This window comes from Leucoraja erinacea, chromosome 27 (assembly GCF_028641065.1).
Source record: "Leucoraja erinacea ecotype New England chromosome 27, Leri_hhj_1, whole genome shotgun sequence".
NCBI classification, from domain to species: Eukaryota; Metazoa; Chordata; class Chondrichthyes; order Rajiformes; family Rajidae; genus Leucoraja; species Leucoraja erinaceus.
Window position 1 is genome coordinate 14,284,860 of NC_073403.1, and position 23,082 is coordinate 14,307,941.

General features: G+C 40.1%; 1 protein-coding gene across 3 annotated transcripts in view; it reads left to right on the forward strand.

The window, feature by feature from the left end:
- The window catches only part of strada (STE20 related adaptor alpha), a 36,378-nt gene that overhangs the window by 9,573 nt on the left and 3,723 nt on the right, over nt 1-23,082 (forward strand). For 2 of the 3 annotated variants that reach the window (XM_055657110.1, XM_055657111.1), the window contains exons 4-10: nt 6,119-6,147; nt 11,215-11,317; nt 12,757-12,878; nt 13,794-13,902; nt 14,593-14,716; nt 17,532-17,703; nt 20,846-20,950. In XM_055657110.1, the coding sequence (XP_055513085.1) occupies nt 6,119-6,147; nt 11,215-11,317; nt 12,757-12,878; nt 13,794-13,902; nt 14,593-14,716; nt 17,532-17,703; nt 20,846-20,950 (764 nt within the window). The remainder of the gene's footprint in view (nt 1-6,118; nt 6,148-11,214; nt 11,318-12,756; nt 12,879-13,793; nt 13,903-14,592; nt 14,717-17,531; nt 17,704-20,845; nt 20,951-23,082) is intronic. The other variant, XM_055657112.1, reaches the window with a different exon arrangement.

Consider the following 23,082-nt stretch of genomic DNA (forward strand, 5'->3'; position numbering starts at 1 on the left):
AGATTGAAACTTTCCAAAAGAGCTCCAAATGCATTTTAATTTTATTTATTTTTAACGTGGAATCAATGTGGATACCATATATCATCGGATTCTGTTCAGACAGTTGGTTCAGATGTTACATAGTCTAAGATTATAGTTAGCATTTGCTTTTTCATTGGATGCAAAATAAACTTATTTATGCTGAAGTCCATTTGTGTCTGGTGCCTTTTCACTTTTAATGGTGTTGTAACCTTCAGCCTGTCAGTGCTCTAGCTCAATATTATATACTTGTATAATAACCTGGGTGAGATTCTTTGCATGATATCCCTACTTCCACAACCCACTTGCCAAAAGAAAATTGACTTTCTTGATTTGACTCATATGATTTAAATAGTTTTTAATTTTCTTTACTGTTCAATATTTGCAATATGTTTCCCTGGTTCTCCTGTAAGACATAATTCTTTGTGTCTATATAAAGCTCTCATACCAATCAGTGAAGCTGATGCTTCCCAGTACTTATCTAAATGAACCCTCGACGATGGTTGTGGAATGGTTGAGTATTGCGTTAGTTGTTTGTCGTGATGAATTCTAGAAAATGCAGTAATTTCTTAGCCAGATGATCAGATCTGAAAGAGAAAATTTGGGATGCAATTTCTCTGAACTTCTGAAAGCTTCCAGCATTTTCCATATTTGGCTTCAAATTTTTATTGTTCATTTTATTATTGAACTGACTGCAATATCCATCGTCACTCAGGTTATCATGCTGGCAATCATGGTGTTCTCATTTTTCATGTAGTTGGGTTTTATTTCACTCCTTGTAAATTAAATCTATCCCGTCTTCCCGTTTCCTCCTCCCTCCCTCCCCCTTCACACCCTCCGCCCCCCCCCCCCCCCCCCCCCCCCCCCCCCCCCCCCCCCTGCAAACGCTGTTGGGGAAACAGACCCAACGGGTCTGCACTTGGTCTAGTATTATATAAAAGTCTGTGGCTGCCGGCGTCCGTCCGGCTGCCTGTCTGCCTTTTGATTCGTTTCCATCGTGTGATGTCACAATGCCCAATGCTCACATATGTCCAATCGGGATGGATCCATTTACATATGCCTTTGCACCAGCCCCAGCCAGATTCCCACCCCGCAACCGTGCTTTGGAGGAACAGACCCAATAGACCCAGGTGGTTAGTGTGACGCCGCACCTCACTCCCCCCCCCCCCCCCCCCCCCCCCCCCCCCCCCCCCCCCCCCAAAAACGCGCTTTGGGAAAACAGACCCAACGGGTCTGCACTTGGTCTAGTAAACTTTAAAGTTGAATTACCCCATGAATTATGTTATTGGGAGTTAAAATTAAAGTTACCAATTACAATATGCACACAAAATAAATGTGCAAAAATCACATTTAATATATTTCCTATATGTAGTAGTGTACACATGCACAATGTATAAATAGATTTTAATATTGAAGTGATTCAGAATATACTTTCTTTTTAATTTAGTGTAAAAAATGTGTGGATTATTTTTATGCCCAATACTGCAGTAATGAACATAGAATTGACCATGGAAACATCACTGAGAAATTAAGGCGGACATGTTGTAATGATTGTTCTTCATAATCATAATCGTAATTTATTAGCCAAGTATGTTTTGCAACATACGCGGAATTTGGTTTGCCATACGCGGAATTTGGTTTGCCAAAAAAAGCAACAAGACACACAACTACATAAAAATGTGACATAAACCTCCACCACAATGCCCCCCCCCATTCACCACTGTGATGGAAGGCAATAAAGTTTTATCTACTTTCCTCCTTTTCTCCCACGGTCGGGGCGATTGAAGCTCCCGCAGCCGGCGATCGAAGCTCCTACGTCAGGGTGATTGAAGCTCCCGCGATCGGGTCGGTTGAAGCTCCCGCGGCTTGGAGCTCCCGAAATAAGGTCGCTGACCAGGGAAAGCAAGCTCCACGTTGTTAAGTCCGCAGACTTCCTCGGTTGGAGCTCTGAGGTCCCAGCAAGATGCCGCCAGTTCCACGATGTTAGACCGCAGTGCGGACGGAGATACGACACGGTAAAAAGTCGCATCTCCGTCGAGGAAAGAGATTTTAAAAAGTTTCCCCCACCACCCCACCACTCCCCCACATAATACAAAACGAAAAGTACACTAGAACATACATTTTACACCAAATTAAAAACAACAAAGAAGGAAAAAGACGGGACAGACCGTTGGCAAGGCAGCCATCGTACGTACCCCCCCCCCCCCCCCCCCGAGCCTTGTTAATGCTCATAGGGTAATAAATTTGTACAGGGAACAAATTGCAACGGTAGAGCCATAGAGTGATACAGTGTGGAAACAGGCCCAACATGCCTACACCGGCCAACATGTCCCAGCAACACTAGTCCAACCTGCCTGTGTTTGGTCCATATCCCTTCAAACCTGTCCTATCCATGTAACTGTCTAACTGCATCTTAAACGTTGCAATAGTCCAACGTAGATCAGATAGGATAACCAGTATCTGAGGGATGAAGTAATTTCCCCCAACTGCATTACCAGTTATTATGGTACATGTGGTAGTAATTTTTGAATTGATAATCATGTGCAATTGCATAATATTGATGGTTCCATATTCCTCAGTAGCATGACTCGAGTGTATTCTTATGGTTCAAGATTATGTAATGGCACATCAGATAGTGACACAGTTTAAAAAGTCAACAGGAAAATGCACAATCGTGTCCATGTCTGTCACAGATTATAGATGTATGTAGCACAGGTTGTCCAGGGCGCTTCGAAAAAAGGTTTTCATGGCCTACACCGTGTCATTTTATTCAGTACCAAAATTGCTTTTTCACACCACCATTGGCAAATCAAGTTGTGTTGAGTGACATTTGGAAAAACAACTTGCTTCAGATCATGAAGGAATGAAATAATTTGGCCCACGTTTTTCTTCAAAATTATTCCTTTTGAATCTTTGTGTGTCATTTTCTAACAAAGTAAGTTCAAAGCAAACACTCTGGATGGCCTGTATAATGTGCTCATATAATAGTTTTCAAGTGTAATTGTTTAATATTTTCCAAATATATGATGCTTTTGATACAGACTTTCATTTCATCTTGTGGGATTACGATAGTGTTTTGACAAAAATTTCCAACAAGCACTAAAGTAACACCATCTATTAATTTATAATACAATTATTGTCTTGTGAAGGGTGGTGAATCTCTGGAATTCTCTACCCCAGAAAATTTAAGCATTATCATTAAAATAAAGGTGAAGGTGCATTTTTGTAAGATTGTAGATTTGAGGGCTGTGTGGCTCTCCCAGAGGAAGAACCGAGGCCAGCATAAAGCAGATCATGTTGAATGGCAGGGGAGATTTGAGAGGCCAGATGGCCCAACCTCATTCATATTTTGTAATAGTCTTGTGAGGGAAGAAATTCCTTCCTTCACCTACTTGGTCAGACACTAATGAAACAAAAGCGAACACACAATACATCTAGAGCAAAAAAACCCCAAAAAGGCTTGCTGGTTCACCTGGAGTTCTTCCAGAGTTTGTCTTTTGCCCTTAAATAGGCAAAGTTGGAAAGATGCTGACCTGGTGGGTTGAAGGACCACTTTCTGTTCTGTATAAGTCTAAGATCTTTGCCTCGCATTACTCTGAAATTATGCTCTGCCCCCCAGTTCCAGATATCCCCATTAAAATAAACAACTTCTCTAAATCCATCCCGTCAATCCTACTTAGAATCTTATGTTTCAATCAGATTACTTGTCATTCTTCTAAACGCCACTGAGTATCAGTGCAACCTGGTCAAACTTCCTTTGTAAATAACCTTTTTCATCCAGAGCATCGACCTAGTGTGCCATGACTGTGCTGCCTCTTGTTTGAGTACATCCTTCTTTAAATATTAAAAGCAAAACTACCTACATCACCCCAGGTGTGGTCTCACCACCATGCTGTAAAGTTGCATTAAAACGTTGCTACTCTTATACTACGTGCAACTAGCCTTCCTAATTATTTGTCGCAATATGCTAACTTCATGTTTCATGTACATGATTTCACAGATCACTTTGCAATATTTGTGGTCTCATTCCATTTAAGTAATAATACGCCTTTTTTTTCCCATTCCAAAATGGAAAACCCGATCATTTCCCACGGTGCTTTTCATCTGCTTACTCATTTAATATACCTTTTTTTTTATCCTGCAGTCTCTTTGTGTCCATCTCACAATTTACTAACTCGCCTGCCTTTATATCATCAGTGGATTTGTATACAGTACAGTTGATCCTGTGTCATGGGCTTTAGCACCTGTGGCTCCCCATAAGTAACCTAATGCAATGAAAATTACTAATTTATCCTGGGTGGCTATTTTCTGTTAGTTGGATATGGAGTCATATGGCGTAGAAACAGGCCCTTCAGCCCAGTTGTCCATACCGACCAACATGCTCCATTTACAGTAGTCCCATCTGTCTGCATTTGGCCCATATCCCTGTAAACCTATCCTATCCATGTACTGATCCAAATGTGTCTTAAACACTGGGATAGTACCTGCCTCAACTACCTCTTCCGACAGCTCGGTCCATAAATCTTCTCTGCACCCTTGCCATTGGATGACATCCTTGCTGATATATTAACACCAAATCTGTGTACTATTGTGCAGTGACTGTTTATGTAGCATAATAGAATGCTGAATCCTGAGCAAAATACCATCTGCTGTAGGAACGGCAGGTCAAGCAGCATCTGTGGAGCGAAACGAATGGACGCCATTTCAGGTCAAGACCTTTCCTCTGGGCTGGGTGTTGACCAGAAATCTTGACTTTCTGTTTCCCTCCACGAATGCTGTTTGACTGGCTGAATTCTTAGAGCTGATTGCTTTTTCCACTACATGGCAGGTAGACAACTTTAAAAGCACTGTGTGAATTGGGCAACCATAAGTGATTTTGTGTGTAGTCTCCAAGCTTTCCCACCAACCAGAATTCATATTTGCAGTTCTCATGAAGGATTATTGACCTAAAACGTTGACTGTCTCTGTCCACAGCTGCTGCTTACCTATTGTGTTTTCCCAGCATTTTCTGTATTCAACACTTATAGGTTTGCTCAAAAATCAACAAACTGCAGTTTTTTGATTTACAATCAAGATAAAAGATAGAGATGAGTTAGAATTGTTGTGTGTCTTTTGGAACTCCCTGAACTCCCTGTCCAGAGTCATTAAGTAATTTCAGGGCTTGGGTAGACATTGAACTGCAGGGTATAAGGCAAGAAATGAACTCATTAGTTTGATCTTAAAAAATCATGAAGAACATTCAAGGAGATCCGTTGCCAGCACCCATTTCATAATTTTGGGTGTTTTTGGAAACGAGCTGCAAATTTCATTTGTTGCCTTCACCTGGAGGATTTGATACCTGTGGGTAAGGAAATATGTATGGTTGGATGGGTATTGTTGGCCTTTTTCTTGTGCTGTTTTCGGTGTCTTTGTCTCTGGAGTAATTCATTTATCATCCATACCCTTCAACTCATTTGCAGCCAACCCTTTCTTGGCTACAACAATGATCTCTTATATATGTTATCCTTGCTACTCTAGGCTTTTCCCTCGTGCTCTTGTTTCCCTTTCATGAATCCTCATGAAACAATTCTTGCAACATAAAAATGATGCAAGTTGCAACGTAAAAATGGTGCAAGTTTTTCTCTTCCCACATGTGATGTGATTTACTTTGGATGCATGCAGCAGTCATGCAGGCAATCCACTTTAGTAGTTTAATCTAAATGGTGTCTCGACATTATGGGAGGGAAACTTTGTGATGTTTTAAATGTATGCTGTATTTCCTATTTTCAATCATTTGCAACCTATGCTCTGATCTCTTAGCATTCTATAGTATTGTTACACATTTATTCTGTGGTAATGGTCATGCCGTTTTTTTATACATGGAGACTGTAATGTCCATGTGAGAAGGACACTTTGATTATTAAATCATCTGACACCAAATTCTCATCCTTCAATTACCATAATTATTGATAAAAGGCAGTTTAATAACTCTCATCGATCTATAAATCTCGCACCATATGGCAGTGACTTGGATTGATGACACCTATGGTCAGGTTTACCAGCCTTGTTTACTAGTTGTTTTGCCCTAATATTAAAAATCAACTTAGTTTCTTTGCTTTAGAGCGGCCTCGAGCGGAGTATCACAGGAAGGTGAGTACTCTCCACCAAAAGGGTGTCTTGTGTTGATTGCATGTGAACCTTTGTGCAGTGTGGTATGTGACTCTGACTACAGGAAATATAAGGTTTGATCTCCTGCATGTCAGACATTTGCTGCAAAGCATTTTACTTTGGTGTTCACATTTCATAGCAACTTTGGTTTTGTTTCTGCATGGGGCAAGTTTGTTATACACAGTGTAAAAAAGGGGCGTTTAGCCCAACCCATGACCCTCCCTCCTTGCATTCCTTTTCACCCCACGCTATCCAGATGTCCTTGTACTTATCCAGTTTCCTCTACCTCAGGCAGTCTGTGTGGAGGAAGTTGCAATTTCTCACAACTCTGGATTTGACGCTGACTGGTTGATTGTCTAGTTTTGGCTCTCTTTGCAAGATTTGTACACATTTACCCATTTAAACTGCTTTAGATTTATGTATTTGTGTTGCACCAGTTGCCTTTCTATAAAAAAAAAACTACCAGCTTGTTAAAGTTTTTGATTTATCATCTCTCGGTTCTTGCTATCATCCATATAGGTCATTGCATTTACACCTTTTCCATTGTACAAATTTCCATTGTTGTTTCCGGGGCAGTTCATTTTGCTGTACTAAATCCATAATACAAATCCTAAAACACTTTGAAATTTGGGAAATAATTGATTGCAGTTGCTCAACTAAGCACCTAAGCCCAAGGAAAGGGAGCTCTGCCAAATTCTGCTGTATATCTGAATCCTCTCATGACCCATGGCAAAATCCTTCACAATGCTAAGCTTCAGAACCTTCTTGTGGGCTGTGCTTTTGTGCAGCAGCTACCTTTTTACACATTTCTAGGATTTGTAGAAAATCAAAAAACTGCAGATGTTGAAGATCTGAAATAAAAACAAAATGCTGAAGCATTCAGCAGGTTAATGGTTAGCATTTGAAGATGGAGACCCTTTGGCAGAATTTAGTAAGTGAAAAAACACATTATGTATAAATTTGCTAGAGAGTTGGATGGATAAAATAAATATTCCATGATGGGGTAAAATTAGGGTTGCCATCTGATGGATTATGGATGAGGTCACTTAGTCGGGTTAATGAGGGCAATTAGAACAAAGCAATGTAAAAGTTGCAAAGTGCAGAGCGATGGGTCATATCGGCAGGTCAGGCTGTGCAAACAGGGAGACAAAACAAACAATGGATGACACTCGGCAGAACCAGCCAGTTCTGATGCTGAGAAAAAGCAAGTTATCTAAAATTACAGAATTTAATATTGAGTTGAGATAGCTGCAAAATGTCTGGCAGAAGTTGAGTTGCAATTCCATAAGATTGCATTGGGCCTTGTTATAACAGTGTAGGAGGCTAGACAAAAAGATTAGAGTGGAAATGAGACTGAAAATTAAAGTGGCAGACAACTGTGTTCTGAACTGCCCTTACTGGTTGAATTACGGTGTCCTACATTGCGTTTGTACTGAGTGGAGTGCAGAGCCATTTCAGAGTGCAGTTAACTGTAAATATCACTTTGAATCTTGAGACAAAAAAGATAATTTCCTTTGCAGGTAGGTTTTTAAGACATCTGACTTTATTGACATTAACTTTAAACTCCCCTGTTACTGAGGTAATTTAATCTTTTGGATGTGTCATCTAGAATCACTATTTCTGCACCGAAACCATATGCCAGACATTGAATTACTGATTGAGATGCAGAACTGCAAGAGTTTTGACAATTTCCAAGTGAGAAAAATTATAACTGGCAGGTGACACTGCTGCACCTCTGAGCTCCAGCTTGGAAGCCGAAGACAAAGATGCTGTCAGCTGAGAATAGTGCACCATGTCAGGATGAGGTGGCTAAATGTGATAGAAAAGAAACCAGACAAAACAACGAAAGCTTTACAATTTATTGGATTAAGATTGCGATTTCATTTAATTTTTTTTCATATAAAGATTACCTTTCTTTAAAGATGTGTTCCTAGCCAGGAGTTATTAACACATATCAGAACCTGAGAGGATAGAGCATGGCCCCAAATCTGGATAAGTACAACCGTCCAGCGATCAGCATTTCCATGGAATTGTCCAGTACTGTCCGAGCCAAAGCTGTTGATGATCTGCATTTTCTTTATTCTTAAAATCATCTCTGATCAGAAACGCAAACAGAAAATGCTGGAAACTCTCAGCAGGTCAGGCAGCATCTGTGGAAAGAGGCGGTAAAAAGTAGACTTTAACAGGGAAGGTGGGTGTACTGTTGAAAGGGACATGGCATTGATTGGTTGAAAGATACAGCATGGAAACAGGCCCTTCGGCCCACCAAGACCATGCTGACCAATCATTGTTCACACTAATTCTATATGATCTCACTTTTTGCATCCCCTCCCAACACACCAGGGTCAAATTACAGGGGCCAATTAACCTACAAACCCACACTTTGGGATGTGGGTGGAAACTAAAGCATCCGGAGGAAACACATGCAGTCACAGGGTGAACGTGCAAACCAAAGATCCTATAGCTCCGCTATAAGATCTTTGGTGCAAACTACACACAGAGCTCTGGCGCACTGGGTCTCTGGTGCTGTGAGGCAGCCGCCCTACATCTGTGATAGGTTGAGGCCTGCGTTGCTATGAAGATGAGTTATTAATGGAGCATTTAGAGGGGGACAAAGAAATGTGATGTGTTGCAAATAGTCGTCAGGCTGTGTTAATGGAGAGGGGAGGGGGAACCAGAGCCAAAATCTCAGTTGAATGACAAGCAAAAATGGCAGCTCCCATATGGACAGAGAGAGTAAATATTCAGAAGTTGGAAAATTTGGTATTGTATCAGGAATACTATTTATTGTGTAATAACAGCAGAGATGAAGCTGTTCCTGAATCTGGTGGTACATGTTTAGCTGGTGAAAGCAATTGCCTGTGATTTTTTTTTTTTAATTCTAACTGCGGTGGGAAGCTATGTTCAATGTTCCTTCAAAATATGGCCTCCTAGGTGCTGCACTCCTTATTAGCACTAGATTCATGGCTCTGTGCCGAGCTGGAACTCTCTTCATTAGGCTGATCTGGAGATCTGAGCCAAAGTGTATTTGCTTTAAAAAATAGCTATTTTTGCTTGAATTTTGTTTGGGGTGTGGTGGGGGAAGGACTTTGTAAAAAGTGCTCTAAGTGCAAACTGATATCTTGAGTAAGTTTCTTTTATTTCACTTTAGTGGCTCTCTGATAGGCTTGTTTATTATACACTGCTTGCACTGATGACATTGTTGCGCCTTGTGCTGTACTGCTTGATATTAAGCTCTACCACGCCCTTGCTGTGAATTTCTGCCTGGTTATTCTGTAGCGTGAGTCATTGACTAAGGTCAATGAGCCCATTGTAGACTCCTTTGCACCCCTGTGCATGGATGCTGTTTGCCTAATCCCATTCTTCAGCTTTTTTATAGTTAGTGGAAATCTTTTACTTTTCTTTGATGAAATATTGTGTGGCAGAGTGCTAGGCTTAAAAGCAGGAAATTCCCTCAAAGGAAAGCATTATTCTTGCTGGTCTGTTTGCTCACCTAGTGAGTGGGTTCCACTTCCAGTAGCAGATCATCCGCATGGCAGGACAAACAAGAATGATGCATGATCCTTTGATGCAAGGAATTTAACCTCCTCACCCCTCTTTGAATAAAAATGAAGAATGGATAATGAGTAGAAACTAGCTAATAGCTCAGCTTTTAGCAAAATATTTAGCCTGCGAGAATCAATAAGTTTATTATAGATGGGCTTTAAGGGATTTCAAGGGGTAAAACTCAAAGGATGTGTGAGCTGCTTATGTAAGGTAGGGAGCAAGGTGATGCACTGTGGGAGAACATAAGAGTAAAAACACTGGCCGCTTATGCGTGCTCTGCTATTCAATTATGTTTGTTGCTCTTTCATGCTCTCTGCTCCAGTTCCTTCATTATCCAGACACGGTCATATCCATAAGAATGCTAACATTATATGTTTGAGTCTCACATGTGGCTTGAACTGATAGCCTACAAGGGGAATGTGAAATCACTGAGCTTGGACACGAACTATCCCTGCCATCAAATTCACTGATTCTTCTCCAAATGACCCTTTAGTCTTGAAAGCGAGTGCTGTCCACATAATTAGATGAATTTATATGTGGAACATAGAGCAGTGCAGTACAGCATGGAAACAAAACAGAATATCTGTACTGAACATGATGCCAATTGAAACTAATTCCTTCTGTCTGTGCATGATCTATATCCCTCCATTCCCAGTGCATCAATATGATTTTCTAAAAGTCACTCACATGCTGCTATAATGAATCTTTCTTAAACAACTGCTATAATGAATGTTTATATGAGCAGTAATGAGGATATGAGAATGTAGCAAGTGAGGTTAAAAAAATGGTGAATCAAAGAAGGTTATTTAAAATAAATTGGTATTGATTTATTATTGTTACGTGTGCTGATATACAATGAAAATGTTTGTTTAATCTGCACGTTCTGTTGCATTTGATTATAATCTGTAAAAGTTGCACAACACAAATCTTGCCCTACTGAAGTCTAGGGTGCAATGCATCTAATGGAAATTTTGTGCAGGGCTTTGCAGTTGTGGACTTCTGGGTGGCCCTGGTATTTATTGCCAGGATTGAATTACCAAATCTGCTTAATTTTTAAAAATTTATAAATTAACTTATTGCCATTAAAAGGAAAACTGGAGAACTTTAGGAATGTGAAGACCCTTAGATCCAAGAAACTTGTCCTTTCATGAGAATCAACCAACTACAATCTTACCAAAACCCTTGGTTCCTTCTTTCTTCAATACCTTTATTCAGTGTATCATCTTCCATCATGACCTTGCTCAATACTACATTCTATTAAATGTTTGCCTTTGTTACTCACTGCCTACAAACAGACTCTTTCATCGTTCTTTCTCAGTTGCACCTGTTTACATTTTGAATCATTTAATGTTATAGTACAACTTTGTCTTAGATTGCTAAATTTTATCCAAAATTTGAAGAGGATTGGAGCTAGCCTGTTGAGTTGAACATTACTGTAAGCCGACCTTACTGGAATTCCCCAGTCAGTGGCATTACTGATGATCTATTTATTTTCTCCCTTAGACAGATGAACGCTCATCGGAAAATATTGCGCCTCCCCAGAACTGGGACACCATGAACAACTACCCAGCAGACAGTGGTTCCTATGAACTGCTGACTGCAATAGGTAATGTGTGTGGCGTGTGGGTGCGTGTCTGTGAACATGTGTGCATGTTTATGCAAGAAGGTTTTTCCATTATATCTTTTCAGGCAGAGAGTTAAAAATGTTGATCCGGCATTTTGAAGGAATAGTGAAACGATAGACTGATGGGATAATGAAAGGTAATAATGGTTCCATACTGTTGATGCTGAAGTCCTTTTGTGGCAGAAGACAGAGGAGAGCAATGCAGTCAGATTCTGATAACAGGTTTCACCTTGGATTGGAAATAGGTCCTTAGACCTTCCAGAACAGTTAAACGTCGAGTAGTCTCCAACCACCAACAAAATGATAGAATGGAATTTCCTCAGAGTAAAAATAACCAGGATTGCATTCAACTTCATTGACATCTTTGCACATTGGGTCAGGTCAATTTTTCCTCATGATCCTATAATTCCGGAGATTGATGATGATCAAGCAATATTCTCCCTATATTTTATTGTGATACAGTAAATATTTTTACTGAGCTTTCACCATCAAAATTTAACTTCCTTCTGTTATAAATAGTGCCAGCTGCTTCGGAAATTTTTTTTTGGGGGGGATTTTTTTTGCTTCCATTTTTTTGGGAAAGTTTAAGTAAATAACAGATTTGTTGTTATTAAATCTCTCACTTCAACACATTGAAGAGATGTTCAGTGTTACAGTGCAATGTGTGGTGAATTTGCCCAATTTTATTAAATAGGGAATTGTTATGTAAACAAAGCTTTAAAGTGACGATATTTCTCCCATTTTCTTTCCCCATGTCAACATCTGCAAGTGAACACAACTAAAGCATAGGTCAGAATTAAAAGGAGATGAGCTTTTTCGGGTATTCTTGCCAGTGAACAGCTTTGTACAAAATGTCTTTCACTATGTTAAAGCACTGTTGGTCTTGAAAGCAAATACCTTAAAGCACTTTCCTTAGTGAAGCATTATGGTGGGAATTGACTTAGAAAGGCATTTATGATAACACAATTCCAGAAAAAGCTATTGCAGGAACGTCCCAGTAATTTGTTTATCATGTTTAAAGGAGAACTCTTAATCCACGCACCAGAAAACAAATCCTACTCAAAGTATTTTCATGCAGTTGATTACAATTACTTATGCAGGCAGGTAAAGCCAAAGTTTGATTATTTCTAACTTCCTTATAACTGCAATGGAGAATGGGCTAATGTTGTGCAATTAATTAAATTCTGGATGGAGCCATGAATATTTGATCTTTGGTTTTTTGAGAAACCGATGAACTAACCCAAGGTCAACCAGAGCAAGAAGTATGAGGCAAACATCTGCCAACGGAGTATTTGCAAACAGAATGAATCCCGTCGTTAAATTGGGTGGATGTAGTTGTGAACCGCAACTATTGAGATGATTCCGCACCGACTCTGCTTTAATTGTGGCATTTTAAAAGAAAAGCTGTCTTTTTCGCCCAGGTAAAGGGTTTGATGATATCATGACTGTAACCCTGGGGAGGTGTAAACGCACTGGCCATCAGGTAGCTGTTCGGAGAATGAACTTGGACAACTGCACCAACGAGATGCTTGCTTTATTACAGGTAAGGTCCTGTTAGTTACGGAAAGGTGAATGGCCACATTCTCTTCCCTAAGGTAGTGGAGACTAAACTAGTCGTCATAGGGTTAAAGTGAGAGGGGGAAGTTAAAAAAGGAGTTAAAAAAATATCCTTGTCCTTCTTGGTGAATACAGATGCAAAGTACTGGTTTAGTGCCTTTCCTACATCTTCTGACTCCAAGTCTAAATTGATTCCTTTGTCCTTGATTGGGGACTTCTTCCCAACTCTCAACTTACCTCCATGTTTTTAATGTACATGTAAAAAGTTTTGAGATTTTCTTTAATCCGACTTGCCAATAATTTCATGGCCCCTTTTGGTTCTTTATATTCCCTGTGTGGGCTCTTTCCTGCTGGCTTTATATTCTTCAATAGTTTAGAAAGATTAAATGGGTATTCATATTAACCATCTAATAGTCCCATTGAAATGCTACAGACTAGGCTTTGCAGAGAAGCACAAGCCCAGAAGAGCAACCAGCAAGCTTTCATTTCTTGCACACCAATAGATCCAAAGGATCTCCAAAACTGCATGAATTCATGCCAAAAAACCCCATAAAAATGTGATGTTTGATGCAAATTTGGTGAGAGTTTTGAATTTAGAACATTTTTAATAGTGAGAAATGAAATGCGTTGGAAGCACCTTATATGGATATTAGAACTTTAGAAGTAATGATGGTTGTCTATCGTGCCTTCTGTTCAGTATATTATTATAAACCTCTAATTGGCTGTGAATAATGTTTTAACACAAAATTGTCAAAGAAAGAATAGAATAGCGCATTGAACAGATGCACCGAATAGTGGAGAAAGATGTGTTAAGTACTCCACTAAGTGGATACTTTTACTCTGTTAACTCATTAGCTGCTAAAGCATGTTATTTGGTAACCTAACTGTTTTCGTACACTAGGGTGAGCTCCACATATCAAAATTGTTTCACCACCCCAATATATTACCATACAAAGCCACATTGATCACCAACAATGAGGTGTGGATAGTGACTCCATTCATGGCCTATGGTAAGTTTGGCACATCAGTCATGGAGATTATTGTGGCTTTGAAACTCGTATTACATTTTCACGTTGTTGAGCTCTTTCCAATCCATTAATTGTGGATTGTGCAATGTTAAAGTTATTGATTGCCATGCTGCTTGCAACGTTGGGGCCATATGTAACTCTGTGATGAGTTTGCCACCAGGCTGCTTGTTTCTACCTCTGTATCGCCTGACTTTGGCTTGCATCCTGACCATATTCTTATCTTCTCTCTCCCATTAATCCGAGTACATCCCAAACTCAGCAAGCTGCATGTTCCATTCATTCAACAACTTGTGCTTACACTTGGTTTTGTTTTTCCATACTTATTTTTAAATCCCTATGGCTTCACCCTCCTACCTGTATAATATCCTCTAAGTGTTCCTATAATATTTGCCCCTTGAACATCCTCAAATTTAGTCGCAATCACTGACTGTTGGGTCTTCAGATACCATAATTTCCTCCCTTCATTGTTTGAAATGAAAACCTCCTCTTCAAATTTTTCATCGCATTTGTTAATATTTTCTGGTGATTCTGTGTCAAAGTTTGCTTGATAATGCTCCTGTTCCCGTATAAACACCAGTTTCTGTCTAGTTCTGACAGATTTCCAAACCTGTCGTTCACAGATGCGTTCCATTTTAAATAGATGTTAATTATGTTATGTGGTCTCCTTACCAGGTTCTGCTAAAGATCTGATGAACACCCATTTTACTGATGGTCTGAATGAGCCCACAATTGCCTACATCCTGCATGGGGTGCTAAAGGCCTTGGTTTATATTCATAGAATGGGATATGTGCACAGGTAATGTACAGCGGCTCAGGCTGCAAGCAACATTAATTGAGTGAGCCTTGCTTTTGAAAATGTATTTATGTGATTCAGCATTTAAACATACTATTGCACAGCCAGACTTGAATTATATGTAAAACTGGTATTGAAAAATACAAAAAAATGAAATAGAGTGAAACTGTTTGTTTCTTGGTGTTTGGTTTTATACTTTCGTCAAATCACCCATACATTTTCTGGGTTAATAGAAAAAAACTTTTTTTTTTCTTCATAGGTGTATTCATATGTATTTTCTAAGTACCTGACAGTAGCCCAGTCATAGAATCATTCAGTTTGGAAACAGTCCCTTCGTCCCAACTAGTCCATGGCGACGAAAATGTTCCATCTAAGCTAGTCCCATTTACCAAGGACCCAGTAGATTCTTAAGATTATTTTCTGGTGTAAGACTGATCACTGGAATTGTTCTTTCCCTTTCTCTCATTTTTCAGTTGATGTTAGTCAGTCGCATTCTGGGGTCAATTTTATTTTTATAATTTATACCTTTATTAATATCCAGACACCTCTGGCAAGGATGACATTGTAGTGAATTAGTCTCACTGCTGTGTAGAGAGTGCCAGGATTTTTATCAGCAACAATGATATATCAGCAATATATTTCTAAGTCAATATGGTATGCGACTTGGAGAACATGCAGTTGGTGATACAGCCATTCACCTTCTGTCCTTGTTCTCCTGGACTGTAGACATTGTAGGTTAAGAAGATGTTAGAATAGCTTAGATGAATTTGTAAATTTAGCATTTTGTGAAGACGTACATTGCACCTGGGAGAATACTGGTGGTGAAGCTAATAGTCAAGTCACATTTATTTATATAGCACATTTAAAAAACAACTCGTTGGCCAAAGTGCTTTACATTTGATATAAGAATAGTATAAACAAACAAACTACATACATATATACAAATAGCCCTCGCTCAGTGGACGTTAGGAAAGGCTTGGGAGTATAGATACGTTTTTAGTCTTGACTTAAAGGAGTCGATGGAGGGGGCAGTTCTGATGGGAAAGGGGATGCTGTTCCACAGTCTAGGAGCTGCAACCGCAAAGGCGCGGTCGCCCCTAAGCTTATGCCTAGACCGCGGGATATTCAGCAGCTGTAGTGGTGCATGAGGTACCAATTGAGTGGGCTGCTTTATTCAGCACATTGTTTAATATTATTGGAATTGCACTCATCCAGAGTATTCCAATGCACCCCTAATCCATGTTTGTAGAAAGGCAGGATGAGAGTATATTATATTCCCACCTTGTCACTATGTCACCATGGTGTTTGGTCCAGTTGAATCTGTAATCAATGGTGACTTCCCTCTCCTATCATGACTCCCCAGGATGTTGATGGCAGTAAACTCAGCAATGGGAAGGAGTGATGGTTACACTCGTTGAACACAGTGGTACGAATGATTGTTCGCTGAAACCCGCACTCGTCTTCCTTTGTGGAAAGTATGTCTCTAGCCACTGGAGTGTTTTCTCCCTGATGCAGATATTTGATTCACATTGAATGATATTAGTAATTGGCTGAAGACCAAACTCTGTGCTTGTAACCATCTCCGGAGAAAGCTGAGTTGGGACTGGCTGTATTTGGTTGTAAATGTTTAAGCTGCCACATAGTGAGGGCAGTGATTGAAGGAAGAGTCTTCTCCTTCAGGCGATGTGTACTCCATATGGACTACAATCCCAATCATGCATCCCTTGAAACTTTGTGAATAGGGTTTTATACACAGTAGTGCTTTTTCATTTTGTGAATCTTTGGAACTCTAGGGGCAGTAGAAGAAGAATCATGGAATATTTTAAAGGCAGAAGTAGACACTTGCTTGTTAAGGAGGTGAAACGTTACCACAGATAAAATGGAACTTGTGGCATGGTGCAAGTACTAAATGCGTGTAGGAGGTGACAATGAATACTGCAGGGATTCCCTAATACACCATTTGCTGATCTGTAAAGCGCAGAGAAACAATATAAGTTTGCACGTGGCATCTTCGTGTAACGAGATCCCCAATGTACATTGCACAAAGCAGGGGCACCTGGCAAGGAAAGAAGTGTTTATTGGGCTCAATTCACTAAGTCAAAGGATCAAGCTGTCTCATCATTGAGCCTGCTTAATGAGTTACACTTCCCTAAACTTTCCACTGTCCTTAGATGCAGTGCACCGAATCCCCCACCGATAAAAGATCAGCCAACAGTGGACCATTGTGGGCTCCACCTTTCCTTGATCATTGTTATTATTTGCATATCTTTCATTCATTTGTTCTATATCTGTCTATATCACTTTATCTTTATCTCTTGTTTCCTGTTCCCCTGACTCTCAGTCATAAGGTCATAAGTGATAGGAGCAGAATTAGGCCATTTGGCCCATTTAAGCCCACTCTGCCATTCAATCATGGCTGACCTATCTCCCCCTCCTAACCCCATTCTCCTGCCTTCTCCTAACCATAACCCCTGACACCCGTACTAATCAAAAATCTATCTCTCTGTCCGAAGCAGTGTCTTGACCTGAAATGTCACCTATTACTTTTAGCCAGAGAGCTGCCTGACCCACTGAGTTACTCCAGCTTTTGTGTCTATCTTTGGATTAAACCAGCATGTGCAGTTCCTTCCTACCTGGTTGCCTTGTCTCCGGTTCTTTTTTTCTAGCCTCCTTTAGTTAAATTCCTGCTTTTTAACTCTAATAAATTGCACACCTCTGTTAAATCTCCCCTCAACCTTCACTGGTGTAAACATTCCAGCCTGCCCAGTCTCTGTATCATCAGCATGGTTAAGTAATCAACTTATTTTGTTCTTTTCAGGAGTGTTCAAGCAAGTCACATTCTAATATCATCAGAGGGACAGGTTTATTTATCAGGACTACGCAGTATTTTCAGTATGATCAGTCATGGACAACGGCTACGGGTGATCCATGACTTCCCAAAATACAGTGTTAAAATATTACCATGGCTGAGCCCTGAGTTGTTGCAGCAGGTAAGCCCGCACCTACATACGCATGCTAATTATGAGAAGAAGTAAACCTACTCTACCTGGTTTGCCAGGTGAGGAAGGGACTGTGGATCCCCAGCAAGACCAAAAACAAGACCTGTCAAAGGGCGGATGAGCTCCCAGCGAGCCAACGGTCATCCATACTTCAGAAGAAGTTGTGCTCACTGTCGTACATAGCATTGTAAGGAACGATGAAATCACCATGCCCGTCTGAAACCAGCACCACTGCGTCACTAATGTTTTCAACGATGATAAATGAATTAATCTACCACTTATTAGTGTCATGGCTGCTGATTGTAACCTCAACTCTGCTTTCCCATCACCCCATAATAATTTTTGAACCCGTTATTTAGTAAACATCTACCCACCACTGCCTATAAAACTTTCAAAGATTCAATTTCCCATGCTCTTTGAGAACGAGTTCCAAAGTCACTCAATTTTCAGGGGGGAAGAAAAGGCCTCTTCATGTTAAATGTGTAATCCATTTTTTTTTTTAACGGCTCACAGACTTAGATCCTCACTTGAAGAACTATCATCTCCACATCCAACCTGTCAAAACCCCTCAGGGTCTTGTATGTTTCAATATGTCTTCGCTGTTCTAAACTATAGTAGATGCAAACCTAGCTTGTCCACTTCTCCCTCATCAGATAACTTACCATTCCAGTCTAGTAATCCTTACTTCAGATAAGATCTCCGCATGCCCTATATAACAAAAGCATAACCACCCTACTTTGGATTTGAATTTCCTTTGCAATTATTGATAATATTGTTAGCTAGCCTTTGGTAAATCATTCACTTGGACATCCTGATCATCTTCAGAGATCTAAAGTCTTTCACTATTTGGATAATATGCCGTTTTAATTTCACTTACCAAACTGGGATATTTTGCATTTTCCCACATTAAATGCCAGGGGCCTTAATGTTGAGAGACACTGGGGTGCAAGTACACAACTTGCTGAAAGTGGTGGCATGGGTAGATAGGGTAATGAAGAAGATATAAGATATTCTTGCCTACATAGGCCAGGGCATTGAGAAGAAGAGTTGGTATGTGATATTGTTGCTTTACAAAACAGTAGTGACTGTATTTGGAGTACTGCGAGTAGTCTGGTCGCCACACTACAGGGAGGATGTAGTAGAGAGAGAGAGAGAGTGCAGAAGCAAATCACCGTGAGGTTGTCTGGAATGGAGGGCTGTAAGTAGAACTTGGGCAGGTTTATTTCTACTAGAACGTAGGTGGCTGACGGGTGACATAGATGTTTATAAAATTATGAGGGGCATAGAGGCAAAGATGGAATCATTTCCCAGGATGGGAGAGTCTAGAGCTAGAGGTCACAGGTTTAAAGAGAGGGAGGATAAATTCTAAGGCTCTCTGAGGGGAACTTTTTTCTACACGGGGTTGGTAGTAATGTAATGAGATCCCAGAGATGATGGTAGAAGCAAAAACAGTTAAAGCCCTGTCCCACGGTATGAATTCATTCCAAGAGCTCTCCCGAGTTTGCCCTGATTCGAACTCGGAGATTTACGGTAATGGCCACTCGTCGGTACTCAGGACTCTCGTGGACATTTTTTAACATGTTGAAAAATCTTCACGAGTCTTCCCGTGCTTACCTGCCGTTAGCGAGTCTTCCTGAGTACCTGCCGTTAGCGCAACGAGCCACTAAGAGACGTCCCCGAGCTCCGACGTACCCGCTACGCTCATTCTTTGTGCTTACCACAAGTTGGATTTATTAAAAACTCGGGAGAGCTCTTGGAATGAACTCGTACCGTGGGACAGGGCTTTTAGAATGTTTAAAAGGTATTTGCACAGGTTTGCATTGGATTAGTATAGTTAGGCATCACAATTAGTATGGAGAAGGTGTACTGAAGGGTTAGTTTCTGAGCTGCACAATTCTATAAGGACATGGGCATTATTGCCAAGGCCAGCATTATGTTAACAATTCCAAAATGCCCAAATGCTCTGAGCCAAATGTAATGCTGGCTTATGGTGGAAATGTACAACACTGGAGGGCATAGCTATAAGGTGAGAGGGGAGAAGTTTCAAGGTAGTGGAATATAGAAGCTGAGTAGTCGTCGTGCTATTGTCCAAGGCAGGAGTGTATTATGTACAGTTCTGGTCACCTTACTTAAATATGTATTATCGCTGGAGGCAGTTCAGGCAAGGTTCACAAGAATGATCCTGTTTATGGAGTGACTGTCTCAAGAGGAAAGGTTCAATAGATCAAATCTGCACTCAATGAGGTTCAAGAGAATGAGAGGCTATCGAAACATGCAAGATTTGTATATGATGGGAGAATGTCTCCTTTTGTGAGATGGTCTAGGACCATAGGGTAGAGTCTCATTCAAATTAACGAGATGAAGAATTTCTTCTATGAAAGGTTTGTGTGCCTTTGATATCTCTTGCCGTGGAAAACTAAAGATTCAATTTGTGAATGTATTCAAAGCTGAGATGGATAGACTTTTAATCAGTAAAGAAACCGTGGGTTATAGATGTAGATGGGCGAGTGGACGAGGAAAGTTGGATCAGTCGTGATCATTTTCAATGGTGGAGCTTTCTTGAGGGGCTGTAAAGCCTTCTGGTCGGTTTTGTTATGGTCAGTTTATCGTACTTAGAGCTATCAGGTAGGCATTTCAAAACTTTGGACTCGGCAAAGGCAGGGTCTGCTCATGTTATTTGTATGTCAAAGATTTGTAAATGAATTAAATGATTTTTTTTCCATCTGGTCAGAGAAGATAAAGAGGTTCATCTTGTCTGTATTAACGTACCCATGCAACTACTATCCTTAAACACTCGAGAAAGATAGTGTTTATTAATCTCTTGTTTCAAAGCACAACTCGATTACTGTTGGAAATAATTGTGTCATGTTTGGGTTGAGGAATAAGTGGTGAGAAATTGATAATCTCTAAAATCCTCATTCTTATATAAAATTGGTGTTTCTTTAATGTAAATGCCATTCAGAAATCTAAGTTTAAGGTTTTTAATAGCATGTCAGTACTGCTGTTTTACAGTGGGTTGGTCACATGTTAACTGGTCGTCAACCACTTGGGAACTGGGTTCTAGTGCTTTACTAATGTTGTTTGCAGATAGTAACTAAAGTACTTTTACAATTTTGACTTTGTTTTTCTACAGAATCTACAGGGTTATGATGCCAAATCTGATATTTACAGCCTGGGAATAACAGCATGTGAGCTGGCTAATGGACATGTCCCCTTCAAAAATATGCCTGGAACTCAGGTATAGGTGCTGTGGAAAACCTGTCAAAACACAAACTGCACTGCAGGTCTTGCCACCTTGGCTTTGGTTGTCCCGTGATAATTGTAAACCCTGAATATCTGGCTCTGTAGACGAGGAAAAAGCTGAAGAATCGTTAAATTAACAGATTGAGAACTATTCAAACTATCAGTGTGCACTCCGTTTAATTCAATCTTCCCTTTTAATTGAATACAATGAAGCCTGGTATTTTCTGACAGAGGAGTGCTCTTTGCCAGTTAGATACGATAGGACATAATGGGTTGAGTGGATTAAAAAGCAATGTCCAGAACAAAAAAGCCAATGGTTGCAATTCCATGCGAAGGTCTAAATGATGAACTAAACTTTAATTAGTGGTTTTATATTGCAATTGAAACTATAAATAGTGAGACTGCATGAGAACACAACTCGGGGCCTTTAGCAGACTCTCCTCAATGTCCAGCAGGTGGAGCAGTAATCAACACAATCAGAAGGGTGAAGGTGTACAGGTCCTCCCCAGGTTAAGGACACTGACTTTACAGACCGTGCATACATGCGAGCATTTCCGAGACTGCCAGGACTGCAGGCATCTTCTGCCGCGTAGGAACTCAGTTTGTGACCGCATTTCCTACTTGTGAACTGTCCAGGTTATGAGCAGTTCACAGGAATGGGACCGTACTGAAACCCAGAGGACACCTGTATTCAGCAAAATCTGTATAGTATGAGTCAGAGCAGCTTGTGAATAGTGTGGCCAATTAGGCAGTGTAGCACATCACTTTGTCTTTCACAATTATATAAAATGTACAGAGGAGAGGAATCTAGAAGATGATCAGAACCAGGAGAAATAAATTTAAACTGGTGAAAGGCAAAGTTGTATTAGGATGCTCAGGTTTGTATGAAGGTGAATAACTGAAACAAGTGGAGTAAAAGTTGAAACCCAAGAACCTAAATAATTTCCGTAATTAAAAGCTATACCAAGGGGAATTTTCTATTTCATCTGGATGAATAAACTGGTGTGTTCAATGACTTGTTTACCTGTAATCTTGTAATCTGTAATCTTGTAATCTGTAATCTTGTGATGCTCCACATGTTAACAATTAGAAGATAACAATATTAAGGTAATTTAGTTTTTCCAAACCAATAAATTGAAGGGATAAAATACATGCTGCAACAAATGTTAGTGAAACCAGGGATAAGATCTCTGAATTCAATGGTAGTCGTGAGGGGCAGTGGGGAAGTTTGATGATGGCGTGCAGGAAAAAACTGCAGATGCTGGTTTATATCATAGGTAGGCACAAAATGTTGCTGGCAGTACATGGATGGTGGACTGTATTGTGAAGAAAGTGATATAAGAAAAATGGATTAGAGACAAAAAGCTTGTTTTAAGATCAATCAATAGCAAAATAGTGCAGATAATCATGAGACAGAAAACTAGATTATTTGTAGGAAAATAGTCTTGGTATATGGCAACGGAATGGTTTCCAGAGAAGTAGATCTTTCCTGACTAATATACAAGCTTTTATTTTGAAAAGTGCCTTCCAAACAGTGGCTGATGTTGTAGTTACATTTCCAAATTCTTTCATCTGCCACTTGAGGGTTGAAATAATGGGTTTCCTTGGTGAAGCTTGAGATGCTTTGCCAGTAAAGACTGCCAGTAAGATAAGAAGTACAATGGTCAGGGATAATGTACGACCTGGAACCGTGTAATGAGTGGAGTGACCCTTCTTGATTTGGGTGACTGACCTGGATGCAAAAACCACATCAGATAAAGTTCAGGATCAATCGATAAAACGCCTTGAACTTTTATGTAACTTTAGACACAATGAAGGTTTTGAAACTTTCCATTTATTGTAGAGCAAACAGGATTGAACTGTTGACCCAAGGAACTGCAGATGCTGGAATCTTGAGTAAATAACAAAGAGTGCTGGAGGAATGCAGCCGGTCAGGCAGGATTTGTAGAGAAAAATAAAAGATCGTCGGGACCTTATTAAGGCAGATTAGAGTAGGGGGAGAAACTTTGATAGAGTGGGACAAAACCTGGCAGTGATAGGTGGGTACAGGCGAGATGAGTGGAGTAAGTGACAAAAGCTTAAATGTAAAAATAAAAAGACAAAATGAGATAACGAAACAAGATGAGG